General features: G+C 44.8%; 1 protein-coding gene across 1 annotated transcript in view; it reads right to left on the reverse strand.

Annotated features, from left to right (window-relative positions):
• The window catches only part of LOC135394107 (solute carrier family 35 member F3-like), a 150,836-nt gene extending 129,216 nt beyond the window's left edge, over nt 1–21,620 (reverse strand). Inside the window, exon 1 of the mRNA XM_064624618.1 lies at nt 21,153–21,620. Coding sequence (XP_064480688.1) covers nt 21,153–21,549 — 397 coding nt within the window. The 5' untranslated portion in view covers nt 21,550–21,620. The remainder of the gene's footprint in view (nt 1–21,152) is intronic.
• Between the last annotated feature and the right edge of the window lie 233 nt (nt 21,621–21,853).

Consider the following 21,853-nt stretch of genomic DNA (forward strand, 5'->3'; position numbering starts at 1 on the left):
CAATGTTTTTAACGACGATAGTCTTGCGAACCTCTTCGAAGTCTTTGTAATCAACCTGCATGACGCCGTCACCACTCCGTGGTATATTTTAGAATAGTCAGATGGATAGCTCTTGTAATCCAACTTCATACCTTCCACTCAGTTGTAGAGGTGCATTCAAAGCAACTGTAAAGTTGTCTAGGGTATTTGTTGGATATAATGCGGTATAGTCATTGGATAGGAGGTACATATAAAACTCAGAGCCTGGCAACATCTTGTGCTGGAACCCACGAATTAAATGAATCATCATAACCAGCACACATCACTTTATAATAAGTGACTCCATCAATTTTTCTTACTGGATATAATTCTTTCAATTGGATATGGGTCATCATCCCCTTTGATTAGCGTTGCAATTCATTTGCATAAAATGTGCCCTCTTCTTCTACACCATCTGGGCCTGCTATGTAAAAGACTGGGGGATCTGTTTTCTTATACCTCGCAATTGTGTAGATAATGTGAGACCGGGAAGGGCCACTGGGATTGATAGCGGAGTTTTTGAGGTTTGCTAATGAAGAACTGAAATACACTAGACCAGATGTAATTGTAATCATTGCAATGGGCATTGCGTCCATCAAGAAAGCAGTGAGATCAAATTGTCATATACAAGCGGTCTATATCGCACTATCTATAGTAGATATAGATATAGTAGATATCGCATATCTATGGTAGATTCAAGCGACCAATAATAAGACATCATTATATAATGCTTTCTGAGTTCATCAATCAAGACAACAAACGAAAACTTCAGAGTTTGGGATGGGACAATTGTAATTTATTGAAATAAACAAGCGTATAACTGAAATAATAAATTTAATCTTATGTATGTAATGTCTTATTCTTAGTCGCTTAAATCCAGCGTTGATTAATGCAATCGATGCGTTGTCGCCTCATTTGTATCGCTTCAGCAACTTGTGCTTTGTTACGACGAACTTGCACAGTCTCTTATTGATGTTTCCTTTCTTTGTATGAAGGTTCTTGAATGGCGTACAAGAGAGTATTAGATGAAAATCGTCCGGTGGTCCACCGCAGTTGATATGTTCGTTGAGTTTCAATAACTGATGATACGTCAGACCTTGTACAACAATATTGAACTTCTGCTCATTCGACATCGTTGCAAGAACTGGTAGAAGAATATAATTGCGTAGCTGTGGTAGTGGAACATATCATATGATAAGATTTTTATGTACTTTCTATCTCAACGGTTAGGTGTAATTTCAACAAATCCGTAATGAATCGTGCGATATAGACCGCTTGTATATGACAATTTGATCTCACTGCTTTCTTGATGGACGCAATGCCCATTGCAATGATTACAATTACATCTGGTCTAGTGTATTTCAATTCTTCATTGGCAAACCTCAAAAACTCCGCTATCAATCCCAGTGGCCCTTCTGATGTTGATGTGCAGATATTTTTATAACTGTTGTAGATTCGGCATACAAATTCTTGCACCTTCAATTCTGTAGTTTGTACCATACCTCCGAATACGACCATGTCTAGGACGTATTGAAATGCGGTGATAATGGAACCGTTTCGCGGCTCTTCTTTTTCGAAGCAGTTTTTTATCACATCTTCCCATGACTTATGGTAACGAGTACAAAATCTGTGCATCTCTTCAATGTAGAGCAATTGACTGTTCTGTTTTCAAGTGCGCGCCTACATTTAAATAAATTCATATCTATGCTCATTTTATTGTTTAAAAATTTATTATGCTATCTGGTTTAGAATGTTATTAATATCCACCTGCCGTGAGAATTATAGAAGATGTGATGAGTAAGAAAAAACGTGCGCTTTCAATGATTCTGTGTACAAGACCACGCTAGAATCCTCCCTTCCCTAACTTGATGTTGGTGTTGTGGTCATCGGCTTTCATCACCCACTTTATCGCTTGAATCCACTAGTTGGTCCTGTTTATTCAGTGAAAAAGACAAGTTTCTGTACAGATTCTGGGGTGTATTCACGCTGCTTGCTTAGAAATAATTTGTCTGAATTAGTTATTGTTTTGACTTTGTTTCAGGTGTTCACTCGATTGATATTCTGTTTGTTGGCAATTATATATGCATGATGTATTAATTGTGTCTGTTGATTTCCCCTATAGGGAAAAAATACGCAAACGGCCCAGACGCGACGGTGGCGCAGCCCTAGCGGGGGTGCCGGCGTTTCTCAATGCCGGTCCCTCAGCATGTAATATTACTACTTGCCTCAGATAGGCGCCTCCTCCCATTTTCAACAAATCAATGCACAGAACGATATAATTCGGAATGATCGTTCTGTGCATTGATTTGTTGAAAATGGGAGGAGGCGCCTATCTGAGGCAAGTAGTAATATTACATGCAGTAATATTTTCAACAAATCAATGCACAGAACGATATAATTCGGAATGATAATTTCTCCTTGTTTTTTTTTTCTCTTACAAACAAACAAACAAATTCGGAATGATTGTTGGCTAGGAGCGTGCTATGCGGTGAAGTTCTGTTTTAACAGTGTAGGTGGCGTAGTTTTTTTATTATAATACAATGACACGTTTTCTGGGACACCCTGTAGAAGACACAATGTAGAATTTACATGATTCAGCGAAAAAGAAAAGAATACAAGTTAGCGCGAAAAATGATGGGATCACGGATGAAAACGAGGACTTCGAGAAGGCCATTCCGCTCTCTGCCGCTTAGTGGAAAGAATGTTTCCGAATAATATGAAGTATGTGAGTAGTGAGGCAAATGAGTTACATGGGATGATCAAGGCGTAGTAAGGAATGTGGTGGAGGCAGGATGTAAGTGCCGCACAGGGACAAGGAGGACGTGTAAATGAACCTATGGAAGAGGCAGAAGAATTTGCGACGTAGAGCGAAGACGCTTGAATGATTAGAGTAGTTTGAGAGACTCAAGCGAGGCGCCCTGTTCTGAATAGTTTCTGTGAGGTTGCGGAGATATGATACTCATGGAGGAGGGGGGTCCCATATGGGATGTGCATATTTTAGTGTAGGGCGAATTATGGCAATGTAGGCTTGGAGACGGGCAGAGGGAGGAGAAAGCTTCAGGTTGTGCCACATGAAGCCAAGGGTAGAGTTGGCAGAAGCGGTGATATGTTTAATGTACTTATTGCAGGACAAACCTTGTGCTAAAGTTAGACCAATGTACTTGTATGAAGTTGCAGGAGTGATACGAGTGTCGGAGAGATAGTAACGTTTCTGGTTAGTGTGCTTACTGCGAGAGAAACAAAGATAAGGAGATTTAGTAATGTTAAGGCGATGTTTCCAATTCATCCACCATGAGGAGATGGCATTTAGGTCTTCCTGTAGAAGATTAGAATCCGTGGGAGACCTTTCGTGACGGTATAAGACGCAGTCGTCAGCAAACAATCGGACATGCGAGGAAATATTGGGAGGCAGGTCATCGAGGAAGATGAGGAAAAGTAGATGGCCTAGAACTTATGCTTGTGACACCAGACGTAACGTTAGCGAGGTTAGATTCCTGCGAATTAAAGTGAAATGACTTAAGTCGGTCGGAGAGAAAGCTTCTGATCCAAGTGAATATGGCTGGTGGTGGCACGGCAGTTTATAAAGGAGAAGAGAAATGGGGACAATGTTAAATGTTTGTGCGAAATCCAGGAAAATTGCGTCAGTCTGTATGCGATTAATCACGTTCGATTTGATGTCATGAATGAAGCATGCCAATTGCGTTTAGCATGGGTATCCCTTGCGGAAAACGTGCTGAAAAGGAAAGAAGAAACCGTTCGATTGGAGGTCTGCGGAAACGTTTGAGTGTGCGGAAACGTTATTGTTGTAAGTGCCGTAGCTATCGATGTAAAAACCCTCGATAAAGGACTACGTTAACCTCCCAAGTCAGAAGAGCGAAAGCCCGGACAATTTCTATTGGTTCTCGAAAGCACGGCAACCTATGCCGTGGTCGCCTCACTAGCTGAACGGAAATGCCTCCTGTGCCGTCACATCCTTATGAGTTTTGATGTTTGCGGTGTCAATATGTTAGAAACTATACGGCGCACTTGACTACCACTAGCTGAAGACGAACTCCCGAAGAATAACTCGCAGCATGTCAAGGAGTGATATGTGTGTTAGTCCGTCACCAAGCTGCGCAGTCCAAAACTGTGGAAAGTTGCAAGTTGCATACTCGCACAGCTTCCAAAGCTACTTAGAAGTGGACGGCATATGTACCTCGGACATCTTCGAAGAGGATCGATAAATGTTTGCTAGCGCTTGCCTAAATGGGCAGCCCCAAGCACCTGCTTTCTCCCGATGAGGCACTCCGCGAGTTCCAGCTCTAACTAAATCAAATACTTGTACCACATTTCGCGCGCGACCAGCGTGTGCTGCTATCCGCTGCTATCCATCCGATACCCGATATTTAATCTCTATCCCTAAGAAAATAAAATGACGCCGGAACGGGACAGGAGCCGACACAGGGATCGGATGGTATTCCACGGGATATGCGAAACACCATATACATCACATCAACTCTATACCACAGCATGTTTGGCAGGAGTCGCTGGTGAAATGGGTGTTCTACGCAGCTATAGGACAGAACGTACATAAAGGTGTTGTAATGCCAAAAGCGCTCATGCGTCAGACTGATTGACTGATTGATTGACTGTACTGGCACGACATAAGAAAACAGCCTATGGAGGTAGACCCCGTTATACAGTCAGGAACTGTATTACACACCGAATTCTGCTCCTTGCGCACAATACTCTCGTACGCTCAGCTGTGACGGTATGCCTCAGCTGTTTAGGATCCCTATGCCGACAGAAACACCGAAATCGTCGAATCGGTTCAAAGGAAGGCCGTGATGTTTATCTTGATCCGCTGTGATAGGGCACTTTTCCCCAACTTCCGCCATTTGCTCCAAGACCATCCAAATCTACATGTTCTTCCTTCTGCGAACCACGGTTGCTTCTTATGGTGCAAACGCAAAATAAAAACGAAAAACAAAGAACTTCATGCTTCACACGTTACTCTTCTGCAGGGACACGCGCGCTCCGTGCTAATGAAACCATGTCCCTGCAACAAATCACCCTCGAGCGTAATTTAACCCGACCGCACCATTTGCACACTCTCCTGGCATTCTCCTAGCAGGCGATGGCCATTCGTCTTTGTCACGACAGTAATTTATTTGGGCTAAGACATCTCTTTTAATCACAAAAGACAGTCTTTTCGTGTGTCCGCATTCAGGCAGCGGCAGGTGGCTGATTTCCGACCAAAATATCGACCGGCCTTTCACGGTCGATGTGACGTCGAAGGTTGACACGTCGCCTATAGCGTGCAGTTGACCGAGACGCAAATACAGTCGACATGCTGTTCCCGTGGTCAGAGGCCCAACACGCCGGGAAGCGACCGAGTTCCGGCTGTGCTGTCTGCGGGCTTTTTTTTTTTTTCTGCAGGCGCTGTAAGGGAAATGTCGGTACAGTTTCCGTGAAGTCGGCCTAAGAGGCACGATCCTCCCCAAGTAACATACCGCCGTATCGGTGGTCTAAAACTACGCAGCCGTCACAGAAATTGCGGCAGAGAAATTTCTGACCGTTAGAACCTTTCGGTTCTTGCTCTGCGAAGCATACAGGCAACTGATATGAAAAAAAAAAAAAAAAAAAAATGAAAGAAAACTTATTAATTACTCGTTATCCTCTCGTAACAGTTATCCTTCGCACACGTTAGAAAACAGTGTACAGTAGAGGGTGAGTCACGTCCAAGCTGGCTGTAGAACACTCAAAACAATGACACTAGAGCTTTCTAAGTTTAATATGTACAAGCTTTCGCCTGCTGGACCGCGCTTCATCAGGTACAGAATGATATGGTATACACATGGAATTTCCGCAGCACGTCGACAACTCCCACGGTGCCAGCTTTTCTTTGTGGTGTTCAGGAATTTGCTCCTACTTTCGACGACTCCACACACATGGGGCACATTCCGCCCCATTATGTGCGTCAACATTGCTTCACATGTGAGAAGAAGAAAAAAAGACAAGAAAGCACACACAATAAAGGAAGGCCTGGAAAACGACTTCACCTGCATGGAGAGATCATGCGTGCCCTTAGCTCTACGCCCTATTGTACTTCCACTGTTCTCCCCTTCCCCGTATGAAACGTAATAACCAAACAAAGACGTATTCCGCTGAAAGATGATTGCGCACTAGCGCCCCCTATAACGGAAACGTACTTCGAAGCGGAGAGATAGTATGGCCTTCATTCACTTCCAAGTCTATTTTCCAACACGCTGAGTTGCCTCAAGCAGGTGAAAAAAAGAAGAAGAAAAAAAAAAAACTGCCGAAGTCGAAAAGATCGAGACATTACGAAGATGGCGACATTAAAGACGCGCGCCGAATAAAAAATCGCCCATTTGCTGCCTCTATGTTTCCCATTCTCATTTCCCTTACTATTTTTCCTTGCTACCAGTCGTCTCATGAATGCCTAATATTCTAGGGAAGGTAGAATTTCTTCGCCCTTAAAAATGGAAGCTGGAATTTTATGTTAAGCTTCTCATATGTTTCGTCCCGTAAGAATTCTTCTTCGGAAGGGAATGCGACATTATCGAATTCTATCCTTTCCTCTCAACTGTACTGCAAGAAGAATTTTTTTATTAGACATCTGCAACGACATTCGATGTTGTTATTTTTTATTCGTCTTGAACTTTTTTTTAACGTTCTCGAACTGAGCGTAAGGTCACGAGCGAGGCGAACGCTCTAGGGAAGTATACGGTTACTCGTACGTTTTCTTTGCGTCCTCCGGTCTATAGCGTTCCCAAGGTTGAACAAAGGTGAACGGAAATAAGATCGGTGGGAGAAGATTGAAGTTTGCATATTTTATTTGTTACCTTCATCCTAGAGACTTCCAATGAACCTCTTCGTTAATTATAGAGAAGCATGAGACTTGTGGTAGAGAGTACGAACGGACGCTCTTCTCTGCACAGCACTGCTACTTCGTGGGGAAGCTGCCTTCCAGGAATATTTGTTAAATAATTTGGAAATATTTGTTTCTTCATGTTAGTTTGTCATCTTTTTGCTATTTTTGTGTTTCAACTATACAGTATGTAAATGTAGACGCATGCACTGTGATTCACTTTGTAGCGACTATTCCAAAATTTGATGATTGTTCGCCTGGTGCGAGAGGTACACTCTTAAAAATGAGTTTCACCACATAGCACGCTCCTAGCCCACCATCATCCCGAATGACTAAGTTCTCGCCCCTGATTTGTTGAAAACAAGAGGCGGAGCCTATTTTGTGTCCATTATGCAGAATGGTACAAAATAGGCTCCGCCTCCCGTTTTCAACAAATCAGGGGCGAGAACGTTGTCATTCGGGATTATGGTTTGGTAGTTGCGTACTATGTGGTGTAACTGAGTGTACGAATAGAGGGGTCTTCCCTTCGGGAGACGTGTTGTTTATTATGTGAGACAGAGCCTTTTAATTTTTGTAAGAGTGCACTCTTAGAAATGATGGTGGTGGTGGTGGGTGGTGATAGGGCTTGCCGTTGCCTCTTAGAAATGAACTTCACCGCATAGCACGCTCTTAGCCAACCATAATCTCGAATGATATCGTTATCTGTTCGGATTTGTTGAAAACGGGAGGTGTACACCTTTTTTGTGACAATTATGAACAGCATAAGTGTCAAAAAAAGGCGTACGCCCTCTGTTTTCAACAAATCAGGGCAGATAACGATATCATTAGAGGTTATGGTTGGCTAGGAGCGTGCTATGCGGTGAAGTTCATTTTTAAGACTGTGCTGCCTACATCAGCAGTTCTACTAACTGGGTGACAAGGTATCAACTCTAAAATGAATGATACAAAGGGAGACTGACGCGAAGTATCGCACTGACGCACAAGCCCGGTCGTCACAGGCCAACTGGTCATAGGTGAACTCGTCAAGGAGGCCAACTCGTCACAGGGCATCTCGTACGAGGAACTGTCGTCACGCCGGAATAATCGTCACAGTGAACCTGCCACCTGCTTACCGCACCGTACTCCCCAACGTGTGAAATACGTAAAAGGCTCTCCTGACCTAACCTTGGTCAGCCTCGACGGGTGCATATTCTACATGAACTGACCCACTCTCCAACGTGTGAAATAGTAAAAGGCTCTTTTGACCTAACCTTGGTCAGTCTCGACGGGTGCATATTCTACATGAACTGACCCACTCCCCAACGTGTGAAATACCTAAAAGGCTCTCCTGACCTAACCTTGGTCAGTCTCTCAACTTTTGTCCGCGCCCCAGCAACGGAGCCCCACGCTGAGTTTTCGTCACTTCCATGCTCTCCGTGCCCTTAGCAGAGACGTGAAATTTGTACGGTCAGCGGTCTTCGGAATCCGGGTTCGCGGAAGTGTGGGTGGGGCACTGGACTCATCCCTTTTGTAAAACACGGTGAAACGCATTCCCTTTGGAACGGGGTCAAGCTTGCAACCAGTGTTCCGGTGACGAACCGCCCCCCTTGACAAGCAGGTGTTCCGGTGACAAAAGGATCTCGTGCCAGAGGGCCGGTGCGACCAATTATCCTGTGACGAGTCTTCCGGTGACGAGTGGGATTGTGACGAGTGGACCGGTTGCCCCCGAACTATTACCACCACAATTTCCTCGTGAATAACTTCCTTTACCGAGACGTGTAGGAAATCGGCTGAAAAGTCGTAGGATAAAGCTGATCTGTCATGTGTTTACGAAAACCGCCTGGAATGGACGAGGAAACTGTTGCTTCTCTTACGTCAGAGCTCGGCCTCGATGTTTCTCTGGGGACTTGTACCTCGCCAACTAGGAGACGTAGAAAAATATAGTTCTTTTTTCATCTGCAACAAAAAAAAAAAAAAGCCAAAAGAGCAGTGTAGATGCTGTTTTATTGGAGTTGAGTCTCGCGGCCACGCTGCCATCCTCTCGAAGAGGGAATGTAACTACTAGATGACTAATTATTAAAAAATATTAATTAGGTAAGTCTTAAATAACGTCTCCCTGCAAAAGTGAGACAGCAGAATAGGTTACAGACATCTTTTTTTGGCCTGGAACGACCATGTACGTTGAAATATCCATCGCCGCATTTTCCTAAGGAAATGAGGCGAAACCTAAACCGGGCGCCTCTGGAGCGCATGACGTTTGCCGTCTGAGTCTTATCTGGGTCGCAAAGCGGTTGGTTTGGCCAGAGATCAGTACCTACTCCAATCATCTCCATCGCTCCGAAGCACGTGGCCCTCTCACGTGGAATGAACGCTGTCCACCCTGCGCTCCTGATCGGCACGGTTTCGGTTTCGACTCATCTGCATAGCGAAATTGTGCCATGGATATTTCAACGTACGTGCTCTTTTCAGGATATTAAAAAAAAAAGAAGGGCTGTCAACTAGTATTGTCTCCCATTCTGCTATCTAACTTTTGCACGAAAGCCCCTAATTAAAGAGTTAATGAATTAATTTTAAGTAATTAATCATCTCATAGTTAAACCCTCTCTTCGACAAGCCTGACCGTATAACTCAACTGCAAAAATTTCATCTATGCTGCTCTCATAACTTCTTATAAGAAAATCTGTTGCGCATAAAAAAAAAGCTGCATTGTCACAATTTTCAACGGCTGTTCTTATTTTCCAGTCACCGAGTTCCGCTAATAATTTCTTCCCGATCCTGGATGCACGACTAGCACAATGGGACACGCGCAACCATTCGGTATTCACCTTCAGGGAACTGCTCTTCATTGTTCCCTCCGATAGCTTTCTGCTCTACTCGTTATTTCGAAAAAGATAGTCGGGTGATACGGTTCTTTTAGAGAGATATTAAATTTCCGAATATTCGGCATAATAGAACAGGTGGTTTCTCTCCCACGTGGTGCTTTGTCTCTCCCGGTATTTCTTTCCCGTATTTTGTTGCTTCATGTGATGTAGCGGCACGCAATGAGCGCACCAGGCAAATCAATGAAATCATTAGAGAGTTTTGGAATATAGGGCACGCTATTATTAGGATACGGGTAGCGTACGGTAGTGTTACGCGTAGCGTATACACTCTTAAAACAGAACTTCGCCGCATAGCGCGCTGAAGGGCAACCGTATAATGATCCTGATTTGTTGAAAGCACGGGGCGTACGTCTTTTTTGAGACTTACACTCTTCACTTCAATGAACTTCACTGCACAGCACGCTGCTAGGAAACCGTCATCTCGAATGACCTCGTTCTCTCCCCTGATCTGCTCTAAACGGGAGGCGTACGCCATTTTTGTGACAATTATGAACTGCATAGGTGTCACAAAAAAGGCGCACGCCCCCCGTTTTCAGCAAATCAGGGGAAAGAACGATGTCATTCGAGATGACGGTTGGCTAGGAGTGTGGCTAGTTCGAACCTAGGAAGCTCGATTGCTTTCATATTCTATTTTTGAAGCAACCGGACGAGAAATACGGTAGTTGGGAAACCAGCCTTATGCAGTATTATAATAATAATTATAATTGTTGCAAAAAGGCGTACACCCCTCGTCGTCAACAGACCAAGTTAAGAGAACGATGTCATTCGAGATGAGAGTTGACCATAGGATCGTGCTATGCGGTGAAGTTCTGTTTCAAGAGCGTGTCAATCTACTCCAAGTACCTTTCCTTTACCTATTATGGTTTAAGAGTGTACAGTATTATTCGGTACACTATTGCACCCAACGAAGAGTTTGAAAATAGGGCGTTCCCACCGTCAACCCAAAACGCTTGCACCTTCTTTTTATGCGGTTCATTCATTTACAATCTTGACACTCTTACTCGACACTCTTACTTAGAGACATCGGTCTTTCCCCCCATTTGTGGAAAAAGTACGCCATTGTTGTGGCATTATGCAGTACATAATCGCCACAAAAATGGCGTACGCTCCCCCCCCCCCTCATGGTTTTCATCAAATCAAGGGAGAGAACGTTATCATTCGGGATGATGGTTGGCTGTAGGAGAGTGCTAGCTGGTGAAGCTCTGGTTTTAGACTGCAGGGGTTCATTATGGGAGTAGCAGAACTCGTCGGGTGATGAATTCGATTTCTCCTTCTTCTTCATTTGCTTTGTGTGTGTGTGTGTGTGTCTGTGTGTAACATTCAAACTCAACTCAAGCACATTGCGCGTGCAGCACCATGGGGTGTTAGTCACAGCATTCATTTACGAAATTCATTTAATTTGAAACATACACTCTAAAACAGAGCTTCACCGCGCATAGCACGCTGTGCGCCAACCATTGCCACGAATGATAGGGTTATCACTTCTGATTCGAGGAGAGTGGGAGGCGTACGCCTTTTTGTGACAATTTGGATATATGGTAATTGCCACAAAAGGGGCGTACGCCTCCCTCTCTCCTCGAATCAAAACAGATCACCGTATCGTTCGCGGCAATGCTTGACGCACTACGTGCTATTCGGTGAAGTTCTGTTTTTAGAGTGTACGAGTTTTTGTCAGATTCAATTAAATTCAATTCAATTTATTGACACCCAAAAACCCCCGTAATGGGCGTTGCGGTCCCACCAACAAGCGGATGATATACCCGCTCGGCCATGCCTTCTGGTGTCGACGGCAAAGACCACTTCAACCACACTTTCCCCAAATACCTTCCACTCACCGGTCTGTCATTAACTCACCATGAACAGGCAGCGTATACGCAATGCGTGGCATTTGAAACCGCGCCGCCTCCCTTTATTGACATTAATAACCGACATACCTTATAATGCACTATTTATACGCGTACGGTGGCGCACAATAATCGCATTACCTCGGCCAGTGAGCAGGAGTAGTGCGCTAATTAGAACATTGAGAAACGGCGCACTGAATAAGCACGCTGCGCAGAAGAGCGTCTCTCACGCCTACACCAACACATGCATGCATCCTCAGCTTCCAATCTATTACCAGAAACCTCGTCGAAGAACTCCTGGTCAAATGAAGGTTCAGTTCTTAATCCCGCTCTCAATAGCGCCTTCCGAGATAGAGCATACGTAATTAAATGACCTTTCTCCCCATGACTGAGCCCTCCAGATAGATGGCCGTTCAACAGGAACACTCGTTTCACCGTCGCACGAGACATATATCTTAGACGAATGGGTGCCGTTAATGCCAAGCTCTTCCGAGTGGCTTTAGTCCTGCACGATAGTTATTTCGCAGGCATTGTTTCTTTTTTTAATGGTTTCTAAAATTTCTAGTTTTTTGGTATCTGTTCTTTATTTTTTTTTACGTGACTCGAGCAAAAGTTGAGAGTGGAGTGGAGTTTATGTGAGGAGAAGATTGATGACGATTATAATGATGTTGTTATAAATATGCAGAGTGAGCGAGAGAGAGGATGTAAGAGAGATACTCTTTTAATACTCCTGCTCTCGCACTGTCCGAGGAAACTTCTTACGTTCTTTTTTTTTAAATGATACCTCGTGCAATACGATACGAATGCAACGCCGCGAGCGATGAGATAAATCTTGCATTACGTTGTGGCAACCTGAAAGGCTGGGCACCCGCGAGAAGACAGCGATTATATCACGGTAACGGAAGTAAGCCGTAATCGTGTTTGTGACCAAATTTGTCCCTCATGTCAATGCATCAAACGTATCAGATTAATGTGTGACCCCCACATGACGACATAACGTTGACAAATAATAATAATAAATAAATAAATAATCGTAATAATGTTTATTCGATATAATAATGATGACCTGTATAAACCGAAATGACTTGCAGGCTGGGTCCGACAGTCACGCAGCACCACTGCGCGGGCGAGTTACATAATTTTAATAAAGTGGAACCTAACTAGACAAAAAAAAAATCTCCGTAATCTAGAACAGAAACAATGGGAGTTGCTCACAAAATGACCTTGAGTACAGCAAAGCCGCTACGGAAGTACTGGATGTAAAATCCTAGGAAACTGGCGATAAATAGTAATGTAACACTAGAACATAACATTCGCACATTCCTTTAGCATTAAGAGTAAAAATTCAAGGTGCAGTGTTAATTTTTCTGGCCGGGGTTTGCCATATTATAATTAATAATATTATGTCTGAGTTCCGTCGTGAGATACGTCACAGCTACGCCACAGTCTGTGGATTCATTTTGCCAACCTGAAGGTCTTTAACATACCTTGCAATTTCAGTACAACAATTTCAACGTCCCTCGCTGAAGACGTGGTGTCCGAGCAACTTGTACTCTGCTCCTGTCGTCAGCAAGTGTGGACAACGCAACATCATTGGTGTCTCTAAACGACCAGATAACCAACTGATTCGACAAATCACGATCGATCAATGATCTACCAGCACCTTGTCAACTATTACTGCCATTATTTCCCAGATACGAAAGCACTCACTGCCTGTATCCTGCCCCATTCATTATCATTAATTTATTTGTTGTTGTTGTTGCCTGTATCCGTACCTTCTGTTGATGCCTTCCTACAAAAAGCTTCATGTCTGCGTTAAACAGAAAACAAAATCCTCCAGACTGAAACGCAAATGCAAACGCAGCATCTCTCAGCACTCCATCCCTCGCAGCGGACGAAACGTAATCAATTTAATGCGTGCTTCAAAAAGCCGATCTCTGACTTCCCGGTGCCAGTACATTATGCCTCTGATCTCGGCTGTTGTGTGCTTAGGAAAAGACGGAGGCGTACTCAAATATTTACGAAACCAAGCATATCACGGCTGCTTGTATCCTTCGTGCAATGCATACGCTACGTCCCGCAACAACAGCAGAGAAGATGGAAAAGACTGGGATTCTACTTCGCTCTCCTTCCCAAGCTAAGCCCGTTAAGAAGGGACGCGAGACAGAAAAGGGAATTCTCCGAAAGCTGTATAAAATACAATTTCGAGTCTGACTTCTCCCGCTCTGGGAATTGCGCCGAGAATGGAGTTGAAACGTGTCGTGGACACTCTTGAAAAGAGTTAGAAGCGCGACATGAGTTATGGCAGCTTTCGTTTTATGATTTTTCGCAGGTTCTTCCGCGATACTCTAAAGGCAAAAGCACGGCGAGGGTGACTTGGCTCCAGATCACTAACCTCGTGCGCTGCTTTTGATTTTTAGGGACCTCGTACAAAACTGTATTGGTATTCTTTTATTCATGTCGGTTCCACTGTCGGTGGAAGGTTTTGCATTTTAGACTAAACAAATTTAAAGCATTTAGACAAAGGTAGAAAGGTGAGTCCGTCCGAGATGGTTGTATAACAGTTACAAAATTACACCAAAGGTTAATATGTACAAGCTTTCGCGTGGTGGACCACGCTTCCGTTTGGCATGTACTTACTGCACGCACAATGCAGCTGTTAACTTGTTCTCTAGTTTTCAACTTTTACAGTTTCACCACCTCCCGTTTCGTGTCCACCTGATCTTGTTGTAGCCGTTACGGTGCACCTTTTTTTTTATACCTGATGAAGCGTGGTCGTGTACATATGAAATCTTTAGAAAGCTTCGGTGTCACTTTTTGAGTGTTATGAGATGACGGACAGAAGACATGACGACGCAAGTTCACCTGGTGCGAGTTTGGGTACCCACGCTGTTTTCGGAGAATAGCGTGCACCTCCGAAATCCGAAACACGGATTGACTTCCGGGCAGTGACGGCTCCCAGTTTCAATGAGGCTCCGAATCTCTTGTTTAAAAGTTTATGTTGTGCACACGTACAACTCACAGTGTTACATCGATAACAGATAAGGTTAAGGTCAACACAACAATATGGGAGCACCGCAGTCCGCACCAACCCAATAAGATTCGATAAGTCCTAATGAGACGTTGGGCGCGGGACGTAGCAGCTCTGCCCATCGGCTTCGGTGTATACTCTGACCCTCGCACTCCGGTGCCTCCACTAAACGGATTTTCAGAGCCCCGAGCGCGATACGCGCTCAGGCGAAGCTTCCAATGCGGCTCATTGGTTTATCAGTCCTCTCCTTCCTTCATACGTCACGTAACAAGAGCAGCACTTACACGCTCCGACCTGCTAGCTGGAAGAGGACTGACACCGTTTAGTAAAAGGAGCGCGCTCCCTGCACTCTGGGGGCGCTACGTAACGCGCCCATTTTGTGTTTTCTGACACATCGCTGACAGTTTACGGTAACCTTCCGAAAACAAGACAAAGGAATCGCACTAATGTCTGATTTCCGTGGGTGAGTACATTATAGAGCACACCATTTTGATAGGTCTCTGTTGCATATCACATGATCGCCAATGTTCCAATCCCCTTCCCCTGCCTCCCTTTTCCCTCCCCCCCCCCGAGCAACATGCCGCCAGTTAGACAGGCAGACCGCTCGTCTGCCCAACGTTACCCCCTCCCCCCCCCCCCCTTAAGATACTCTATTTCTAACGCGCACCACGCGGGCTTTATCAGATAAATGGCTTTTAGAGGGAGACTCCGGGGCAATCATAAACTATCATAATGACTGTGTCAATAAGCTCAATACATTCTTCTGAAGTGATAAATAAAGTTGGTTTGGCAGTCGCTGACACGGTAGTTGCCGAAAGAGCTGCGAAGCTCAAAATGAAACCGAAACTTCTGAAGGTTTCCTCTCCTACCTCCTGTACCCTGCGTGACGTCACCGGTAGTCTCGTGCGGGCCACCGGCTGTTTTTCGGACACTGGCTTTGTAACTTCTTCGTGCGACATGGATGACCAGTCATCTAATTCCTCGATTTCGTTCTAAAATATTCGCCAGCGGTAAAAGCAAAGGACACAAAGCCGTACATGAGGAATACCGGTGTGGTGAAGCCCAGTGTTGCTGGACTGCTTTTCCGTGGAGTAGCACGAAGTCATTCAAAGGAAATATTTCTTTTCTAATTATCTGCGCCACTTGGGGATGAGAAATTGTATTCTCTGAAATATCATACGGTACGGATTGATGTCGTACTGTCACCTCAACACGTTTTTGGTGCGGAGTCTCCCTTTAATAGAGCTCCCCGTGTTATGTAAACATTGCAGCGACTGAAGAGTCATAATGGTGGGTGCCGGCCACACTTGAAACTATTCCCGTGTTCTGGAGTATATGACCACGTGTGTTTGTCTTGCCCACGGTGGGCAGATCACGTGACAATGACGTAGTCCTCGGGCAATGACGCAGTCCTCTATTGGTGGGGCTCTCACACGGACGGGAGGACATCAAGTTCCACGTGACCTTCTGACGCCAGCCCTTCAGACGTTGCCTACCTGCACACTGCTGGTGAATGCCCAATAAGGTCGAAGCAACCCTGCCGTGCAGGTATGGCGGCGTTAAGTTTATTGTGTAATGTGAGAGAACGACAACAAATACATATAATTACCATATGAATCGAGAAAATTTGCCTCTTAATTTGTGGTTCGCTGGTGATAATGAGATATTAAACGATGAGGTGATGGTTAATAAAATGAGATCAATTACCTTGGTGTAACATATCAATACTTACCCATGCACATCATTCTTAAAGTTACGTACCGTTCATAACACCCCGAGACCTAACAATCACCATATTATTGAGACATGAAGCCCTTGACCAGATAATATCAGTGCACAAAAGCGTAAAAGTTCACACAGGCTCGGCTACAGCGTGTAAAAAGAGACCAATGTCTTTTAGAATGTCCACGAGGGAAAACAGTGCTTGACAATATTGCACGACATTTAAACGTAGTGTAGCACCGATTCCACCGTGATCAATACGTGCCTCAATAATGTTATCTCGAGAGACCAACCTTGAGCATAATGATTTGCAAGCTCAATTAAAGACCGCTCTCAAATATATTATTGAGACCGCATTTCTTGCCGCGAAAGATTATTAGAAACAGGTGCAGCGGAAAAGTTGGATTACATGGTCTCGTGGGTATCCGACAGGGTACGGGATATTGAACGAGAACGATCAGCAAATCATCGTGGATGAATGGAACAATTTCCGGTGGACGTTCCTGGTCATTAAGCGGCCAATCATCTTTTAATAACGGACTGAGATAATTAGCAAGCTTTGGAAGTGGAAGCGCAACCATCGACGAAGGGGAAACACGATAGCGGCAAAGCGATATTGCATGTACTTCGTGGTATTCGCATTACAGCAGCGGGAAAGCAAGAGCAATTCGACGACTGTGATCATGATAGGCGCCACAATGGTCTGTCTGTGGATTAATTTTGTCCACCTGACGATTCTGTAACGTACTGCGAAATCTTAGCACACTGGTATTTAACGTTCCTCACGGAAGACAGCGTTTCTAAGTAGCGTGTACGCTATGGAACCAAGTTGCTGCCGTGCTCGTCCGGATTCGAATCGACAACCTTGGGATCAGTGGGCGGGCACGCCAGCAACAGATTTGTTTTAACATTTATTTTCCATCAAGCATCTAAATACAAAATTTCGAGGAAAGCTCCAGATAGAGCAGGTAATGTGACTAAAACCATCATAAAATTTTCTTTCCCCCTTTACAAGCATTGTTGCCGCCTGCAGTGCTTGGTTAGAAAATCTCTTATTTTAAATATACTTTTCGTGTGCTGCAGTGGCGCTTCGGGAGACAAGCACATTTCATCCTCCCTAAGGCGCTTACTCTTTCGCTTACGGTGGTCCAGTCCACTTCACTCGACTCGAGAGTGTCGTCGGCTTCACGAGCTTCGTTACGCACAAAAAGTTTTTGTTGAAGCTCCCTCTAAGTTGACTGGACCTTTTACTGTCCCTCAGGTCACATCGCTCTCTTTTATCTAGTGAGTGTAGTCCTTAGACTATCGGGAAACTTCAGGTTCCCCCCGAGTGCCCTTCAATCTGACATCAAAGGTAACCTGGAGGTCGGCCTACAATAGCGCCGCGCTTCTGCGGGATGTGAACACATGTGCTAAACTTTCTTCTTCTTCGTAAACTTCTCCTCCGCGCATGTAGCAACGCCAGTCGAGTTCTCGTTCCGCACCAAGGAATACTTTGAGCACGGTGCGCTTCGAGGCGCCCGTGCTTTCCACCGCATTCTCGCTTTTACTGGGTAACCCCTAGGAGGGCCTAGTGCAGCTTTGACGGGTCCACCGTTTGATTTTGGAAGTGCATTCTACCACAGCGCCTTCCCTTGCCGCCCCTTCCGCTCAAGCTGGACCACCTTCCAGTAGTCCTTTATTCCAACTGCAACCCCCGACTCAGCTTCATACAGGCGGGACGACTGTGAAGAGGACGGAAGTCTAATAGACTTCTACCCGAGAAACGTCATCATGACGTTGGTAGACAGACTGAGACCGAAACAGATCGGAAGGGGAGGGCTGGGTTCCACGAATGGGTACTTGTTCGCTGCCTCCTATTGAAAGAAAAGTAGGATCGAAGGTCGCGTCCCTCTCAGGGACCGTCGTAATCCCCTCAAGACCGTGGCTTTTGGCCGCGATCTTGTTCGCCCCCTAGCTTCGAGCGTAGTTTAGTTCTTCTAAACTGGTGGCGCTGTCGAACACTATGACGTCATTTGTTTACAAACAGGGAGAGGTCTATTGTAATACGAGGACACTTGTGTGACCGAAGCAGTAAAAGAGGGCCCCTAGAAGGTGCACTTGGCCCTATTATGATTCCTAAGGACAGAGGAGCAGGATAGGCGTCGGATCTCCGCGCAGACTAAACTTTTGATGTGGTTCACTATACAGGTTTATTTGCGAAAACAAAGTTTAAACGTCGTCATTTTCCTACCAGTGAGCTCAATGCATTGAAAGTGTAACAGTTTGTTGCAGTTCTAAAACCAGTTCAACATTGTGACGGTTACATGTATCATGGAAGCATCAGAAAGTTTTTATGCAATTCCAAGCAGCAGAACATCTTGGCCCAATGTTGGGCCAATATTGGCAATACTGGCTCAATATTGGGCAGATATTGTCAACATTGGTCATATATTTGGCCGACATTGTCAACATTGGTCCAATATTAGGCCGACATTGTCAATATTGGTCCAATATTGGGCCGACATTGTCAACATTGGTCCAATGTTGGGCTGATATTGTCAACATTGGTCCAATATTGGGCCGACATTGTCAATATTGGTGCAATATTGGGCTGACATTGTCAATATTGGTCCAATATTGGGCCGACATTGTTAACATTGGTCCAATGTTGGGCTGACATTGTCAACATTGGTCCAATGTTGGGCCGACATTGTCAACATTGGTCCAATATTGGGCCGACATTGTCAATATTGGTCCAATATTGGGCCGACATTGTTGGGCTGACATTGTCAACATTGGTCCAATGTTGGGCCGACATTGTCAACATTGGTCCAGTATTGGGCCGACATTGTCAATATTGGTCCAATATTGGGCCGACATTGTTGGGCTGACATTGTCAACATTGGTCCAATGTTGGGCCGACATTGTCAATATTGGATTGGAACATCAATATTGGAACATTGGCCAAGACGTTGTGCTGCTTGGGATGCTGCCGCAAGCTTGAGGATGCGATGAACTGTGATGGTATCGGGGCGGGCGTAACTTGATAGGGGATTTTGGGGACCGTGAGCTCCCTCCGATTCCTTTTCCGTATCGCTATCAGCCAATTGGCTATTGCTACGATGATAGCTGATTGGCTGATAGCGATACGGAAAAGGAATTTGAGAGAGCTCACGGTTTCCTAAAACTCCCTAATAGCGAGTTTTAGCACATCGGAAGAATTCTACGAAGACAATACGATACAGGAGGTTATCAAATCGAGGCTTGGCAATGTGATATCACGCGCTCAAAAGACAGAGGGTGATTGGCTTATCATGTTTTCGGAACTGTTATTGTGAACACATTCCCATGCACTAAAGCTCCCTATAGACGACCTGCACTTCTATGTCATTGATTAAGTAACGCCGACGCGCAAAGTATGCTGGTGGGCACTGTCAGCTGTATCAGCCTATCAGCCGACGTGTTTTTCCCGCTTTTTGCCCACCACAGCAAAATATAACCTCGAACTAGTCTTCTCGTGACGTCACATGTTTGTAAACAGAGGGTCGTCTATTAAATATCACCCAGTGACTAACTCGCGACCAATCGACTAACTGCTGCGTGCGGCATATGTTGCTTATTACGTTATATAAAAAGAAAAAAAGAATATGACAAACAAGGGTGGTGTGGTTTTGCATCATTTGTTTTGTAGCTCAACAGCCCCAATAAGAAATGAACTCAATATGAAAGCGATATAGTTTATGTATTGGAGTATAATTATAGAGATAGACATGAGTGTGACAAAGATTTTAATTGTTGATGACATGTCGTAACTCTACAGCTAAATGCCATATAATCCGCTAGACATCAGCGACCCATCGTCACCGATCTCCGATCGGCCAACAATAGAGCTCCTTTCTTTTACCTGGAAGGACGTTTCTCATTCCCTAAAGCATCAGTGTAACACTGCAACATGTTCTTTAAAGCCCCCCTTTGTCAACTCCTTCGCCGACAACGCGCGTTGGACACAGGACAAAAAAGAACTGAACACGCGTTCCTCTTGCAAGGCCTAAATATGCGGGAGCAGCTGTTGAGCGTGGTACGAGCTGACAAGGTATGGATCAATATTTCAAGGGCCAGCTTAGAGCTAAGCGAGCGGAGTCTCTTTTGTGGCTTGCAGAGAATCCGACGGCGCTTCTTCTCCAAGCTTTTTCACCGAGTTATTCTCGGATCCCCCTGGTACTTGTAGAAGTCTTGCTTTCGATTTCCGGTCTGCACTTGTTAATAGGAAACGTGAATGTGGGAAAGAAGAATGCAAAAGTGTACGCTTCTGCTCCGCTCGTGCCTGACAAGGCATTTCGAAATATTGGTTATATAGGTTCATGCAACTATGCAGACCCATGGCATTAAAAAAAATATTGAAAAAAAAAGTTGTTACACGATACCTTGTGGCGCTTAGTGTCACCTTAAAATTGCTTATTTGTTGCTTCGTAAGGCACTGCCGTCGCAGATCTCAAAGAAACATTTTTACTAAGTTTTAGCACTGTTTTAGCAAGTTTTACTTTAGTTTTAGCACATCCATGAGACACTGACGCCTCCCCAAATTTGTGAAAGGTATTTAAACCGAAAAATTCAGACCCCACGGAAGATGGGCTCGTTAATAAAATTATTATTTAATATTTATTAATACTACTCGATGCACCGATGAACTTGGTGGATGTGTTCGATGCTTGAAAAAGAAAGCTCTTGTCGCATCTATTATACCGACAGAATTACACCGAAACTTTTGCGGTGAGACTTAAAAAAGGCATACGTGTGACGAAATGATGAAAAGTGAGGCTCACCAAAAAATCCGAGGTTGAGGTCGACACTGCTTCCAGTTCCGGAATGGTCCTGCACAACGGAGTTCTCACGTGACCTCAATACCGGAAGGGCTTCCGTACGCGGCGAACTGGGGTTCGAACCTCCACCCGCGCACACACCATTCACTTTCCCTTCACCGCCTGACACAGAGGGCAGAGCAGTATCCACACGCAAGGAATCTCGATGAGCCGTTAGCCGACCTGGTGTCGAAGTCGGAGTCGTAGCCGTAGGCGTCGTAGCCGGAGTCGTATCCACTGTGAATGGATCTGCATCCAATGTGATCACTACTGCCGGTGGCGGCGGTGTTCTTGGCTTAGACATGGCTCGTAAGGCGCCTGCGAAGTTGGCTCTCGTAGCGTCTTCGCCGCCTAGCACCATCTTAGTTGTTGGTGTTCATGGACGGGTTCTTCGTTCAAGATTCCACAGCGATGTACTAAGTCGATTTTTTTTTTCCTGTTTCAGAACCTGTCCTAATCAGTTGATCAGTTCGATCAGTCACATTCGATGAATGTGCATCCTAAGAACAAGATCACTACAAGCACATACACAACGGCCTCCCCGCCAGCTATTGTTGCTATTCTATTTGACACAGGAAACATAATTTTGTTCAAAGTGGCCGCACCATCTAACGCGTTCTCTAAGCGACCTCTGCTTTTTAGGTACCTATGAAAGTTTCATTAGC

The sequence above is a fragment of the Ornithodoros turicata genome, chromosome 5, assembly GCF_037126465.1.
Source record: "Ornithodoros turicata isolate Travis chromosome 5, ASM3712646v1, whole genome shotgun sequence".
NCBI lineage: Eukaryota > Metazoa > Arthropoda > Arachnida > Ixodida > Argasidae > Ornithodoros > Ornithodoros turicata.